Here is a 16,799-nt window from a genome sequence, read left to right as displayed (position 1 = left end):
TGAAGCTTTTATATAGTATTTGATAAAATACCATACATATAATAATAAAAATTATATTTATGTGGTCTAAGTATGTCTAAAAATTATATATATGTGGTCTAAATATGTCAGGCAATATGTCAGCCAGTATGGAGGTTTTAAAGCGGGGGGGTGGGGGCGCCTGGGTGGCTCAGTGGGTTAAAGCTTCTGCCTTCAGCTCAGGTCATGATCTCAGGGTCCTGGGATGGAGCCCCGCATCGGGCTCTCTGCTCAGCGGGGAGCCTGCTTCCCCTTCCCCATCTCTCTCTGCCTGCCTCTCTGCCTACTTGTGATCTCTGTCTGTCAAATAAATAAATAAAATCTTTAAAAAAAAATAAAAAATAAAGTGGGGGGGTGGATTTTCTGATACCAATTTGTAAATGAGGCTTATAGTAAGTTACCGTCAACAAAATTAATTTAAATTACGAACACAAATTGGTCCACATGAAAACATACCTAATCAACTGAAAATCCTTTATAAGTTTTCTTATTTTTTCAAAAGCAGTTCTCTGCATTAGTTAAGGTTATTGTCCTCCATACCTTTAAGTCCGTTTCAACAGAAGTTAACCTGAAATGAGCATAATTATTATGACTGAATACATTTTGAGGGGAAATGACCAAGTGGAACCAGACAGTAAAACTATTGGAAACATTTTTTGCAGTACAGTTATCTGCTGGGAATGGATTCTGTGGACCCAGAAATGTTGGCATGTGTTCCCCAACTCTGGTTCCAGCCTCGTTGCAGGGGACCTCATAAAAGAACAGGATAGGATGTCCCTAACCTGTGAATGCTTCCATCAGGTCAAATTGGTGACTTCTCTGTGGGACTGAGCATGACTCCTGAACTCTTCAGAGACTGAGGGAACAAACAACTCTTGAAGTGACTTGTTCATGGGCAGACTCACATCCTGTGAAGGAAGTTAGAGGGGACCGGACTGTGTTTTCTCCATGAAGCTTACCTTTATGTACTGACTACCACACTTATTTCTCTTCCCCAGTCCTCTCTTTAATGTTTTAAACCAACGTGCTTTTGTCTAAAGAAATTCAAGGACAGATCATCTCAAACAGAGGTATCATTTCCTACCCCAAATTCCTCCCTCCAATATTCTGTATCCCAGCAAGAGGCCCCTCACTCAGTTTATGGGTTCTGAACCCTGAGAGAAATTGATTTCTCTTCCCCCTTCACAGTCCTGCATTCAGCCACAAAATGTCGTACATTCAGAGTCTAAATATTTACTTCCTACTTCTTTTCATTTTCATTGTCAACACTTGTATTTCAAACTACCACCTTATACATTTATTTTGCAATAGAACTCCTGTGATAGCTCATTCTATGTGTTGACTAGGTTATGGTGATCAGTTGTTTGGTTAAACAACAGTCTTGGCTGTGAAGGTATTTTTAGATGTGACTAATATTTAATTGCTGGGCTTTGAGGAAAATACATTACTCTCCATAATGTGGGGAGTGCTTGTTCAATCAGTTGAAAGCCTGAAGGGAAAAAAACTGAAGACCTCTGAAAAAGAGGGATAATGCCTTTGAACTCAAGACTACAACATCAACTCTTATGGAATTTTCAGTCTGCTGGACTGCACTGTGGATTTTGAAATTGCCAACTGCAACAATTATGTAAGCCGCTTCCTTAAAATCTCTCTGTATATGTATTTATATATTCATATATACATTTCTTTATTGCTTCTGTATCTATCATAATCAACCTAATCCTAATCCAACCAAATCCTAATACAACCCTAACCAGCTTTCCTCTACCCTCTTTTACTCTTCCAATTCATTCTCTATACAACAACCATGACCGTAAATCTAAATAGATTTCTTCTTTCATTAATATCTCCCAAAGAGCTTAGAAAAAAGGCAAATTTTATTTACTTAATTTTAACTCCAGTATAGTTAACATACAGTGCTATATTAGTTTCAAGTGTATAATACAGTGACTCAACAATTCCATGTACCACACTGTGTCTATCACAAGTGCCCTCCTTACTCCCCATCACCTATTTCACCCAGCCCTCCAACCACCTTCCTTCTGGTAACCATCAGGTTGTTCTCTAGAACTAAGAGTCTGTTCCTTGCTTTGTCTCTCTTTTTTCTTTTGCTCCTTTGTTTTATTTCTTAAATTCCACATATGAGTGAGATCATATGATAGTTATCTCTCTCCATTGATTTATTTCACTTAGCATTATATTCTCTAGCTCCATTCATGTTATTGCAAATGGCAAGATTTCATTCTTTTTATGGCTGGGTAATATTCCAACATATATATGTATGTTGGAATATATACATTTCTTGTTTACCCACTCATGTATTTTTTTTTAATTTTTTAAATTATTTTCAGCGTAACAGTATTCATTGTTTTTACACCACACCCAGTGCTCCATGCAATCCATTCCCTCTCCAATACCCACCACCTGGTTCCCCCAACCTCCCACCCCCCACCCCTTCAAAACCCTCGGATTGTTTTTCAGAGTCCATAGTCTCTCATGGTTCACCTCCCCTTCCAATTTCCCTCAACTCCCTTCTCCTAACTCCCCTTGTCCTCCGTGCTATTTGTTATGCTCCACAAATAAGTGAAACCATATGATAATTGACTCTCTCTGCTTGACTTATTTCACTCAGCATAATCTCTTCCAGTCCCGTCCATGTTGCGACAAAAGTTGGGTATTCATCCTTTCTGATGGAGGCATAATACTCCATAGTGTATATGGACCACATCTTCCTTATCCATTCGTCCATTGAAGGGCATCTTGGTTCTTTCCGCAGTTTGGCGACCGTGGCCATTGCTGCTATGAACATTGGGGAACAGATGGCCCTTCTTTTCACTACATCTGTATCTTTGGGGTAAATACCCAGTAGTGCAATTGCAGGGTCATAGGGAAGCTCTAATTTTAATTTCTTGAGGAATCTCCACACTGTTCTCCAAAGTGGCTGTACCAACTTGCATTCCCACCAACAGTGTAAGAGGGCTCCCCTTTCTCCACATCCCCTCCAACACATGTTGTTTCCTGTCTTGCTAATTTTGGCCATTCTAAGTGGTGTAAGGTGGTATCTCAATGTGGTTTTAATTTGAATCTCCCTGATGGCTTACCCACTCGTGTTGATGGACACTTGAGCTGCTTCCATAATTGGGCTATTATAAATAATACTGCTTTAAACATAGGGGTGCATGCATCCTTTTGAATTAGTGCATTTGTATTTTGGGGGTCAATACTTAGTAGTGCAATTACTGGATCATAAGGTAGTTCTATTTTTAACTATTGAGGAAAGCCTGTACTGTTTTCTACAGTGGTCACATCAGTGTGCCTGCCCACCAACAGCGCACGAGGGTTCCTTTTTCTCCACATCCTCACCAATGCTTGTTGTTTCTTGGGTTTTTTATTTTAGTCATCCTGACAGGTGTGAGGTGATATCTCATTGTAGTTTTGACTTGCATTTCCCTCATGATGAGTGATGTTGAGCATCTTTTCATATGGCTGTTGGCCATCTGGATGTCTTCTTTGGAGAAATGTCTGTTCATGTCTTCTGCCCACTTTTTAATTGGATTATTTAATTTCTGGGTGTTGTTTTATAAGTTCTTTATGTGTTTTGGAAACTAACCCTTTATCAGGTATGTTATTTGCAAATATCTTCTCTCATTCAGTAGGTTGTCTTTTAGTTTTGTTGATTTTTTCTTTGCTGTGCAGAGGCTTTTTCTTTTGATGTAGTCCCAATGGTTCATTTTTGTTTTTGTTCACCTTGTCTGAAGAGACATCCAGAAAAATATAGCTATGGCTGAGGTCAGAGAAATTATTGTCTGTGCTCTCTTCTAAGATTTTTATGGTTTCAGGTCTCATATTTAGGTCTTTAATCCATTTTGAATTTATTTTTGTGTATGGTGTAAGAGAGTGGTCTAGTTTATTTTGCATGTAGCTGTCCTGTTTTCCCAGCACCATTGTTGAAGAGACTGACTTTTTCCCACTGGATCTTCTTTCCTGCTGTGTTGAGGATTAACTGACCCTATACTTGTGGGTTTATTTCTGTGTTTTCTGTTCTGTTCAATTGACCTACATGTCTACACTGTTTCCATTACTACAATTTTTATAATATACCTTGAAGCCTGGAATTGTGATAGCTCCAGTTTTGCTTTTCTTTTTCAAGATTTCTTTTGTTATTTGGAGTCTTTCATGGTTCCATATAAATTTTAGGAATTTTTTGTTCTAGTTCTGTGAAAAATGCTGTTGTTATTTTCATAGAGATTGCTTTGGTAGTGTAAGTATAGATATATTAACATTTGTTCATCTAATCCATGAGCATGGAATGTCTTCCCATTTCTTTGTGTTGTCTTCAGTTTCTTTCATCAGTGTTTTACAGTATTCAGAGTACGGATCTCTGAACTGTTTGGTTAAGTTGATTCCTGGGTATCTTATTTTTGGTGCAATTATAAATGGAATTGTTTTCATTTCTCTTTCTGCTGCTTCATTATTAGTGCATAGAAATGCAATGGATTTCTGCACATTTATTTTGTATCCTATGACTTTACTGAATTCATTTATCAGTTCTAGTAGGTTTTTTCTTTCTTTTTTTTTTTTTTTGGTATAGTCTTTAGAGTTTTCATATGTAGTATCATATCACCTGCAAATAGTGAAAGTTTTACATCCTCCTTACTAATTTGGATGCCTTTTATTTCTTTTTGTTGTCTAATTGCTGTGGCTAGGACTTCCAGTACTATGTTGAATAAAAGTGGTGAGAGTGGACATCCTTGCCTTGTTCCTGATCTTAGGAGGAAGGCTGTCATTTTTCCCCCACTGAGTATGATGTTTGCTCTGGGTTTTTCATATATGGCATTTATTATATTGAGGTATGTCCCCTCTAAACCTGCTTTTCTCATGAATGGATGCTGTACTTCGTCAAATGCTCTTTCTGCATCTATTGAGATGATCATATGGTTTTTATCCTTTCTCTTACTGATGTGATGTATCATGTGGATTGATATGCAAATATTGAACTGCCTTTGCATCCTGGGAATAGATCCCACTTAATTGAGGTGAATGACTTTTTTAATGTATTGTTGGATTCTGTTTGCTAGTATTTTGTTGAGGATTTTTGCATCATTTTCATCAGAGATATTGGCCTGTAGTTCTCCCTTTTTGTGGTACCTTTGGTTTTGGTATCAGGGTAATACTGTCCTCATGGAATGAATTTGGAACTTTCCTTCTATATTTTGAATAGTTTGAGTAGAATAGTTATTAATTTTTCTTTAAATGTTTGGTTTCGTTCAAAAAGAGAGCAATTCTTAAAATGACTCAGAGTCCTGAATACAGCCCTTGCTCTATTTCTATCTTTTGCCAGTCTTCCCTTGGTCTCCAAATAACTTCTCCTTTTAAATCCTTAAACATGTCCATAGTCTTTGCTGCCTCAGGACCCTCTCACATGCAGTGAGAGTACCTCTCCCTGAATTCATTGCCCCCTTACCTTGCTAACGTCTTATGTTATATCTTATGCTAATCATAAGCTAATATCTTATGTTATAGATACCAACCTGAGTGTTGTTTCCTATCTGGGAAGCCTTCTTGAGACTCCAGAACCAATTAAGTACACCTACAGAACTGTTTTCTTCAGAACATTCAGTACACTTATAGACTTAATATTTGTTTTCTCCACAGTGCTGAAAGCTTTCCATAGCTACCACGTTGTCTTTGCTCTTTCCCCATGCATCTAATGGACACACAATAAGCATAAATGCGTATTTGAAATGAATGAATGAAAAATGAATAAGGGAATGGATGACTGAATGAGTTTTTGCTCTGGTATGAACCACTGTCTGTCGCCATAGAATCCTGGTCACTGATCTGCTGAATGCTTCAGCCTGACTCAAGGGACCGAGTGTTTGGGTCAGAACCTATTCCAGTTGTGACATGCTTTTATACAAACTGATGCTCAGCACAGCTCTGTCACTGCCTCCACACTGGTTCACAGATCAGCAACTAGGATCCCAGCCTCATTTAGTAAAAGTACTGTAATCACCTTCTGCTGAATAATGTCTCCCTCATGTATTTGCCTGGCTGGAGAGTAAGAAGATCTAGAAATTAAATTGACAGTGTTTACTGCATTCCAGGTACTGTTCTCAGGGATTTACACATATTAACCCAATTAATCCTCAGAATAACATTATGATGTTTTTTTTTTTCCTTTAACTATATTTATAGAGTATGTGACTGAGGCACATAAGGGTTAGGTGAAAGCTCAAAGTCCCAAATATCCTCTTAATATTTTGCCCTCTTTTAAGGCATAGACTCCCTGAAAGGCTGGACTGAGGGGCTCTTGGGAGACAGCTTCACCACTAGAGAATTTCATCTGTCCCAGACACATTCCTTTCCAGTCAACCCTTACTGTTCAGAGTTCAGGGTCGAGATTTCTCTTTTGGATATATCAGGCTAGCTTGGTCTAATGACCAAATTTCTTGCACAAAATAAATTAGAATGTAGAAAAATATCTCTAAATCTTTGAAAGCATAGACTTCTGGTCCCACTGATGATGAAGTAGCTCCATTCCTCTCAGGTCCTCCCCTCTTGTTTTACACACACACACACACACACACACACACACACACACACCAAACACAAAAAAATCCATTATAGGTAAAATAATTAAGCATAGGAAGATTCTAAAGGTAGAAAGAAGAAGGCAGCCTCCTAGGGACTTTGGGACCTGAATAACAACACAGCAGTGAGTCCCTGGGTTTCCCTATATCCTGGACAGGGACAATCAAGAATCACCAAGGGACACAGACAAAAAGAACTCTAAGAAAATCCAGTTTCTCCTAGCCGAAGAACTGGAAAAGAATGGCCTCAACAGAACAGAAATGCTTTTGGCCATACCCACCTTACTCCAGACAAATACCTACAGAAAATCATACCTGCCACCCACCCCCAGGTTTCAGTGGGGCCAAGCAGGTTGCTTATGTTCACCCCACCCACTCTCTGATTCCCTTACCCGGGTGATGTCAGTTGGATCCAGCAGGGAAATGAGCCTCCACTGTCACCTGGCAGCATGAGACTTAATGAGGGAGTATGAGGTGGGGCTAATGGTACTCAGCTCCCCCTGCCTCCAACCCTACTTGGGAAAGTACCCACTGAGCTGAGCTTTCACCCACGTCCTGCAAGGACAGGGCAGGGTGAACCAGCTCTCTACCTTCCCCTTCCCTAGTGGCAGTGGAGCCCAATAAGGAGCTGAGCTTATTTGGGGGCAAGAAGGCATGTATGTAGCCAGGGTGACATTATCACTAAGAGCCATCAGGGCAGACTGGGCAGCTGGACTTACATCTCAACCATCTGCAGGGATCATTTTGCTAGAGCTGTGTCCATTGCACTCAACAGGAAGCTGAACACACACGCTGACATGCGGCCTGCGGCTATAGCTCAACAGCTCATCCACCCAACCTACAGAACTTCCTTAAACATGTTCAGAAAACTAACGTGAGCCTACAGTTGGACAAAACCATCTGATGCAAAATCATCTTATAATAAAGTGTTGACTATCTCAGGTAACTTACTGAATACTTTACTGAAAGTGAAAAGCAGAATGGTTGTGTACATACAGAACAGTTGTGTGTGCATCAGTTATTAGCTGTCCTGGTTGTGTGGCTTATGGGGAGTTGTGGCTCCACGCTGCTGCCCAGCATCATGAGTGACGGGAAGAGATCCAAATTCAAAATCTGAAGTACGGTTTCTACTAAATGCATATTACTGTCACACCATTGTAAAGTCAGAAAATCACAAGTCAAAACCATCATAAGTGGGGGCGCCTGGGTGGCTCAGTCATTAAGCATCTGCCTTGGGCTCACGTCATGATCCCAGGGGCCTGGGAGCAAGCCCCACATCAGGCTTCTTGCTCAGTGGAAAGCCTGCTTCTCCCTCTTCCACTCCCCCTGCTTGTGTTCCCTCTCTCATTGTCTCTGTCAAATAAATAAATAAAATCTTTAAAAAAATAATCATAAGTGAGGGACTGTCTGTACCAAAAGCAAAGACAAGTCAAATGTAAATCTGTGACTGGCAAAATGTAGCCTTCAGAAATGGAGTAATGAAGACATTTCAGATGAAAGAAAGCTATGAGAATTTACTCTTAACAGAGCTACCTTAACTAATTGCTAAAGGAAGTTCTCTAAACAGAAACTAAATGATTAAAAAAAAAAGACCTGGGACTTCAGTATTTATACATACAACAGATGAAAATAAAAAGCAAGATATCAAAACATGTGAGATTCAGATAATGCAGTGCCGAGAGGGAAATTTATAGCACTAAACGCTTATATTACTAAAAAGGAAAGGTCCTAGAATATGAAAAATCATTTTGAGAGACAAGAATAAGTTGGAAAGTATCACTTTCCATGATATTAAGGCTTACTACTTGCTGTAGTATCAGGACAGGGTGGTACTGGTGGAAGATCAGACACACAAACCACAGAGGCTGCCTAGAGAACCCAGAGAAAGATCTACACAAGTGTGCCCAACTGATTTTTCTTAAAAAGGTACAAAGACAATCCAGTGAAAGAAGGAAGTCCCTTCAACAAACAGCACCGAGCAATGGGAGACCCATGGAAGGCAGAAGCACCTCAGCATAAACCTCACACCTTCCATAGGATTAACACAAAATAAAACATGGACCTAGATGTAAAGGCTACAATTATAAACTATAAACCTTTAGAAAAAAGTAGGAGAAAATATTCAAGATACAGGGCTAGTCTGAAAGTTCTTAGAAAGAACACCAGACACCTATCATGAAAATACTGTGTTAGAAAACATGTTTGGATTCTTTGAGCATGCCCATATGTATGTATATGTATACCACACACACATATATTTACACACATTTTAAAACTACACACTCTTTGTTCTGGAAAAATGATGATGTCAGAATATATCAGATAATTACTTAATACTTTAAATGCTTTGTACACAAAGTGATGATTTCATTAGAAATACTCCACTTTTTCCACTTTAATTTATCAGCACTTTTTAAGTGTCCAATGTTCTTTTATTCACCAACTGAGGGATGAGCCTATCTGTCTTGTCTAGTACCTTCCTTAGGGCCGTCTGCATTTTTTTGTTTCTGAGACTGTATACGATGGGGTTAAGCAGAGGTGTCAGCACTGTGTATGTGACAGCCATCAGCATGTCCTCACGGAATGAGTCCCTGTCCTTGGGCCTCAGGTAGACAAAGCCAGCAAATCCGTAGTGTATGCACACCACAGTGAGGTGAGAGGAGCAAGTGGAGAAGGCCTTATACCTCCCCTGGGCAGAGGGCATCTTCACAACTGTGGACACAATGAAGACGTAGGACATCACGATGAAGACAAAGCTGCCCGCCAACACAAAAGCAGAGAGCACAAAAATAGCCGTTTCCTGACGGGAGGTGTAGTCACACGCAAGGCAGACCACAGGTGAGATGTCACAGAAGAAGTGCTCGATGATGTTGGAGTCACAGAAAGACAAGTTGAATACAATGATGACGATGCACAGAGAAATCAGAAACCCAAGCATCCAGGAAGCCGTGATGAACCGAAAGCAGATCTTATGGGTCATCAAGATGGGGTAGTGCAGTGGGTTGTGAATGGCAGTATAGCGGTCATAGGACATGGCAGCCATGATGAAGCAGTTATTTGCGGCTAAGCCAAAGAAGAAAAACATCTGCGTGGCACACTCAGGAAGAGAAATGGTCTTGCTGTCAGACAGCAAGTCCGCTAACATGCGAGGGATGATTGCCATGGTGGTACAGGTTTCTGAAAAGGACAGGGCACAGAGGAAAAAATACATGGGGGTGTGAAGGTTGTGACTGAGTTTGATGGCCACCATTATGGACACATTTGCAGCTAGAATGGTCATATGAGAGAAGAAGATCATCGCAAAGAGGGGACCCTGCAAGTCTGGGAAATTGGAAAACCCCCACAGAAGGAAGGAGCTCACTGTGGTGTGATTGCCCATCTTCCTGATGCAGGCAGCAACTGTCTTCCAAACTCGCAGAGCTTCTTGAGGCTAAAACTCTGAGATGATTGTAAAGAGCTGCCACAGCACAGATGTAACCAAGACTTTAGTTAAGGGAACTGGGGCAAGTTTCAGGCAACCTTTCATGGGAGAGCCTGAGAAAGGCGCGTTTTGGATCCACCTAACTGAAGTCAAGTTGAAGAGTCAGCATGATGAGAATGATGCTAGTATGAGAATCTGTATAAATGACCAAATATCTTCTTGGATTCTACTCACAAAAGCACTCGTATCTATCTTCCGGTCAGGATCTACATGTAAGCAGAAAAACACAAATAACATTGTTTTGTTTTCAGCCCCTGGATTTTGTGATGCTACATTTTCAAATGCTTTTTGAGATCTACTGGTAACCTGGTACTTAGGAGTGCTTAATAAACTACAGATTAAATAAGCAATATAATCTAATCATTTAAATTCTTTAAAATGAATATGACATTTAAAAAATTTAGGGAAGTCAATGCAATTCTTTTTCATTAATGATTCAGCACAAAGCAACTCCAAAAGTGATAAGTGTAGGAATGACTAGACCATAAAAATGAATGCGACATATAACTTCTGCTAGGTTCCTATCCATGGCAGTATTTGGAGCTCAAGATATATAATGTCATTAGTTCTTGATACATATCAATAATTTTCAAGTTCTTAAGAATTTCTCATTGGAATTTTTTCCAGATGTCTAATATAATGGTCTAGTTTGAAGTCAAATGATTTTGAAGGTAGCGTCTCATTCTAGAATGTCATATTCTGGTCATAACGCTTTAGTCAACTTTTGAGTTTTTAGCAAAACATCCAAGACATTTTCTAGCAGGTATACTCATTATGTGGTTTACTTGGAAGTGCAGATCTGAATAGAATCAACTCAAATACTTCAGATCAGTTTGGCAAATCATATTTCTGTTTAGATTGTCCATTCAGCCTCTGATCTTGAAAGAGGTGAGGACAGGAAAGTGATAGGAAGACACTCAACAGAAATTTAATTTTAATTTCAGTCACTGTTAAAACTGAAAGGAAAGAAAAATAGTAAATAATCAGCAGTGGAAACCGAAAGAGTGTGCAAGAGAAAGAGAGAAACCCTGACTGGAAATTATTCTGTAGGAATCACAAAGATTAAAAATAAAAGAAGACAAGAGGAAAACAAATACATTGAGGGTTGAAGAGTCACTGTTTTCTATTTGCATTGTAGTTTGGGCAAAGAATACAAGAGGAGGCAGGCCAGATAACCTGCACCCCCTTAATACCTATAATATGCTGGGGTTTGATAGAGCTGTCTTGTGTAATCCTCACAAGTCTATGTGGAATTGTCATTCTGATTTCTAAAAAGATGACAAGGTACAGAAGGGTTAAGTGGCCACGCAAGCCATGAATTCATTCAGTACATACAGACTAAATGCACATGATGTGCCAGACATTTTTACACATGGGAAACGTGGAACCAGACACATAGGATATCTGTAATGGGAGAGTGAATGACTGCTTGTGTCTGTGAAGTCAGAGAAGGCTCCTCTCTGAGAAGGTGGCATGCTTACATGGAGACTAGAATGCCAATACATTATCAGTAGGTGAAGATCAGGGGGAGAGGACAGTATGGTGGACAGCTCACAGCCAACATGAAGATCCTACCTGGCAAACTCATCCACCTGCTCAATCTTCAACCTAGATCCATACAGCTTGTCTTTGAGATTGTATCATGCTCCTTTTCCTCTGAGGGTTTCCCTGTCTATCCACCTCTAAAGGAAATGTTTTCCATTCTTAGCTACCACTTACCTTGTAGGACTCTCTAATTTCTGCTACTACCAAAAACAAATCTCCAATATCCTCTTGTGCATTTCCATGGCCAGAGTCTCTGGTAAGTGTTGAATGCAAGATATGCGTTACAGAACTGACCATATTCCCTTCATATGTCAGAGTTTCCTCTTGTATTTCCAGATTGCATTTTACACATCAGAGAGCCACCATTAGACCCATTTTGGCTCCTTCCTCATCTTTTTACCAATAAATCACTTCCAAAATTCCAGATGTCTGTTTGCCCTCATCTTTGGGTTTTTTTTTGTTTGTTTGTTTTTGCTTTTATTTCCCCTGCTATTGGCCTGGACCTTTTCCACAGGGTGAATATGGTACTTGTGTAGTTGTGCATTAGTCACAAATCTGTTGCATTTTCATTTCATTCACCAGCCCGTCGTTAGATGATAGATTCCTAAACACAGGATAGCGTCAAAAATAGTGAAGAGCTATACACTGCATATAGGAGGAAATCCAATATCCCCCAGCATGATGTCCAGTCCTCATCACAACTTGTCCCTAAATACTGCTCCCGGTTCAGTTCTGTCATCTCCTTCTACACACCCAGCCAGGCAGCCGCACCCTCCCTTTCCCACGCATATCCTGGTCCACACGCTGCTGTGCTTTTTCACGTGGTGCTCCCCCTGCCTCTGTTTCCCCCACAGCAGTTTATTTCCTATCAGACTTCTACTCATTTTTCAGGCCTTTGCTTAGATTAATTGGTTTCCTCCTTCTCTCTTGTTGCCTGCATTTTCTAGATTCTAGGATCCTAACTAAAAAAAGCTTCCTGCATTCTCTTCTACCTCTCATTTGAATTTCTGTAACAGCCCCGCCTTTTCTTCTTCTAGTTCTATCCTTCACGTGCCACCAGCTTGTCTTTTCTAAAGATTTATTTCATTCCTTTTTTAAGATTTTATTTATTTGAGAAAGAGAGGGAGCATGAGTGGGGGTAGGCAGAGGGAGAGGAGGAAATAAGCTCTCTGCTGAGCCGGGAGCCCCACACAGGGCTCCATCCCAGGACTGCAAGTTCGATACCAGAGCCAAAGACAGGTGCTTAATCGACTGAACCACCCAGGCACCCCTATTTGAGAGAGAGAGCGCACGCACACAGGGGTAGGGATAGAGGAAGAGGAAGAGAGAGAATCTTAAGCAGACTTCCCATTGAGCTTGGAACCCAATGTGGGGCTTGATCTCAGGACCCTGAGATCATGACCTGAGCCAAAACCAAGAGTCAGACACTCAACCGACAGAGCAAGCCAGGCACCCACTACCACCAGCTTTTCTATGTCCTATCTATAATCATGCTACATCTCTTCAGTGTAGACTTTTAGATCCCCTTTTCTTCCACACCAGATAATTCCAATAACTTCTATTCTTTATTGCATGAGTCAGTTATATAACCTCCTACATCCCACAGCTATCCTAAGAAATAAGTGCTATTATTATAACCATGTTTATAGGGAGGAAACTATCGCTTAGCGAGTTACTTGGTTTGCTGAGGGTGATACAGCTCTTGGTGTGCACACACAGTATATTTACAGCAAGGCAGGAAGAGTCTGGAGACCCACTTGATGATAATAAAAGCTAGTTGATCATCAAGCCTCTCTCACTGAAAGTGCCCTAGCATGGCATCCAAGGTCTTACCTGTCCAGCCTCATTTCCTGCTGTCAATAGATGGGGAACATCCCACTGTTTCCAAAAAATAATATGTCCTTCAAGGCTCTTCTACTTTGCACATATTGTTTTCTATCACTTACAAGGTTCTTCCTGTCCTCCTATGCCTGCTGAAAACGTAGGTCTCATGAAAAAACGATTCAATGTCTCTTCCCTCTGAAGCCTCCCCAGACCTCCCTATGTTGGTCATTTCATCTTTTAGATTTACATCCCATTTTATTGTGATGACAGGAAGGTCTGTTTTAAATTTTAAATTAAAAAATGTTTTAGCTTGACTCCTGAATTAGGGCAGAGATTTATTTTAAAATTTCATGTCCCCCAACCTGTAGCATAAGCCTCATGAATGCATAGTTTTTACTAAGATTAGTTCAAAATCTGAAGGAAAAAATGGAACAGTATGTTCTCTGGAAAGCCTCCATGATTATTACTTTCAGTGTATTCATCAGTATACTACTCAATCGATTTAGTATTTATTTTGTTTGGACAGGTACTGAAGAGGGTTTGTTGCTCACTACACAGATATTAAGAATAATGTCACCTGTTGCGAGGCACCTGGGTGGCTCAGTTGGTTAAGCATTCAATTTTTGATTTCAGTTCAGGTCATGATTTCAGGGTCCTGAGATCGAGCCCCACACTCAGTGGGGAGTCTGAGGATTCTCTCTTTCTATTCCTCTGTCCCCACCCTCCACAGCTTGCATGCACACATTCTCTAATAATTTTTTTTTTCAAATAATGTCACCTAGTAGTGTGAATACATGTATAGATGCTTTCTACATTCTTGCTTACTTTGATTTACAAGAGGTGAACAAACAAAAAATTTCTCCATACTTCTAACAAGTAGTTGCCGAAAGCCTAGGAGAAAGAATCTACCATTCGTGAACTCGAGACGTGATCTCTATTTACTGCAATACTGGAGCACATTTGACCAACATAGGTGGTCACCTGCTAAGGGGCATGCCAGCATCGCTAGAGAAGCCTTATACAGCCCATCTCTGCTCATACTCACTCCAAGTTTTTTTGCGAGCCTGAGAAATGTCCAGGATGTGAGCGCATATGTACTCTGCACAACACTTATCATTTTTGGCTGAAAACATTTGGCTTTCATGATACTTTCTTTTCATATATGTTGATGGTAAATTCTGGGTTTTTTTTTTTTTTTTTTCATTATATTCCAGTACAGTAGTGATCAATTATGGCAATATGACATTATTATTTCCATTCTTCCTAATGACCCTGGTCAGCACTGGAAAGCAAGATGCCTGTCCGTTTTTTTCAGTCCTTCTGTTTGTTTTTCCCAAGCCTTACCCTCTTTATTAACCTGGATTTTACCCAGAGTTTACTATCCTATTCTTTTTTTTTTTTAGTACTTTGAATCTTCCCCTGCAGAGTTTTTTGAATTCCATCTCTACCAGGAGTAGGGAGTTGACAACATTCTTAATTTCCAGCTTCTTCGAGGTCACAGTTTAATACCTTCTAACAGGCTATTAACAACATGGATATGTAATTATTAGAGAATATAGAAAAAATGTTCCTTGTAAGGAGTATAGCAACTCTAAAATTCCTACCTTCCACGGAAGGAAGATCACCTCCCAGTCCTTAAAAATTTTAAGGTATTAAGCTGGAGGAAGAATGTACAGTCTTGCAACTCAAGTATGGTTTTCTGCAGTTTTTCCTATGTGTTCACGTATACCCTAATTCAGGGATAAGTTTTCAAGTGATTGTCCCCTTTGACATTAGAGTCTCCTATCACACAAAATGCTGTGTCTTCTCTATTCCTTAAGGATGGCACTCAGTACCACCAAGATTTTAATGAGAGTTCTTCCACCACTGGAGACCATTATCTGGAGACCACTGCTTTAGACACCAGAAGTCTTGCGCTCTGTGGATCTAATACCCAGTATGATGTTCTCAAAAAGGCTTTTAAATCTTTGACCTGCCGTACAGACTTTCCAGTGATGTTTGTACTTCTTCTTCTTTGACAATCAAAATGACAGAAACTCAACTTGTTAAAAAATATATCTTGGGATGCAGATACTCCCCCCAGGGGAAGTCACTTTACAGGAAATAAAATGTCATTATTTTATAATTCTGAAAATGTGCCAAGTCCCTCAGATCTCCTCTGCCCCAAACACAGGGCAAGGGAATGGCAGGTCTTGAGAAGCTACTGCCCAGGGAAATGTTAAGAAGGTGAGTAGGAAGAAAATGAACACGCAGCATTGACACTGTGATTTCTTTCCCTGAGGCCACTCAGCTGGGGAGGACCTTGCTGCAAAAGAAAATCCCTAGGGGCACCTGGGTGGCTCAGTGGGTTAAAGCCTCTGCCTTCTGCTCAGGTCATGATCCCAGGGTACTGGGATCAAGCCCCACATTGGGCTCTCTGCTCAGCAGGAAGCCTGCTTCCTCTTCTCTCTCTGCCTGCTTCTCTGCCTACTTGTGATCTCTGTCTGTCAAATGAATAAATAAAATATTAAAAAAAAAAAAAAGAAAGAAAATCCCTAGTCACTGCACTGACATTCCAGGAGATTCACAAGGGCTTCTCCTGCCTCTCTCATTGGCATGGCCTCCACCAGCTGTATACTATTTTCCACCTAATGTGCTGTCAAGTCCTCTCCAATGTTTACTGTCGTAACCCTCAGTAATTGTGGCAAGCCAGTCAGTACACTGTCTCCCAATTAAATGCTGCACTTTGCTTATTCTGAAGTCTATTCTTTCTGAAAATCCCTTTTCCTGAGTTTACCTATTCAAACTCTCACCATTCTTCAAGGTTCAGAACAAACGCCACCTAACCAAGAAGACCTTTGCTTGTCTAAGGTTAAAAACCCAAGAGGAAAATTAAGGTCATTCATGAAGGAATCCTATTAGGGGAGGCACTTACTGAGGACATCCTCCAATGCATTCCAGAAATTCAATACTAACAGATGTGACCTAACAGTCTAGCAAGCTGTAGATAACAGTAAAACGGGACCCTTAAAGCTGGACAGACACTTCTGTGCCTTTCCTAGATCTCTCTCGCCAAGCCAGTGAACGGCTTCTCTGAGAGCTAACTGCTGACGCTCCCAGCCATGCTCTTTTGAAAACTGCTCTCCACTGAGGGAACATAACCGACTGGAATTGTCAGGGAGTGTGTGTCCTTACTCCCTGAGGTGACCCGTAGCCAACAATGAAAGGAAACAGTGATTTAGGAACAATAGTGACAAACACATGCTATTGGGGCAGGGTAGGACACCTCTGAAGTGTCATTCCAGGCTCCAGTGCTGCCTGTGGGATCAGAACGAAGCCACCCTTCAGCAGAGCCCACA

At 40.5% G+C, this 16,799-nt stretch overlaps 1 protein-coding gene across 1 annotated transcript; it reads right to left on the bottom strand.

Moving 5' to 3' along the window:
- Nucleotides 1-9,024: 9,024 nt before the first annotated feature.
- Nucleotides 9,025-9,990, bottom strand: LOC125078208 (olfactory receptor 10T2-like). Its single transcript, XM_047690442.1, has one exon. It carries the CDS (start codon nucleotides 9,988-9,990, stop codon nucleotides 9,025-9,027), a length of 966 nt encoding a protein of 321 aa, XP_047546398.1.
- Nucleotides 9,991-16,799: the final 6,809 nt, after the last annotated feature.

This window comes from Lutra lutra, chromosome 10 (genome assembly GCF_902655055.1).
Source record: "Lutra lutra chromosome 10, mLutLut1.2, whole genome shotgun sequence".
NCBI classification, from domain to species: Eukaryota; Metazoa; Chordata; class Mammalia; order Carnivora; family Mustelidae; genus Lutra; species Lutra lutra.
This window is presented reverse-complemented; position numbering and strand designations above follow the sequence as displayed.

Bases quoted from the DNA above. Each gene is read 5' to 3' on its own strand.
- LOC125078208 (XM_047690442.1), bottom strand. From the start codon at position 9,990: ATGGGCAATCACACCACAGTGAGCTCCTTCCTTCTGTGGGGGTTTTCC.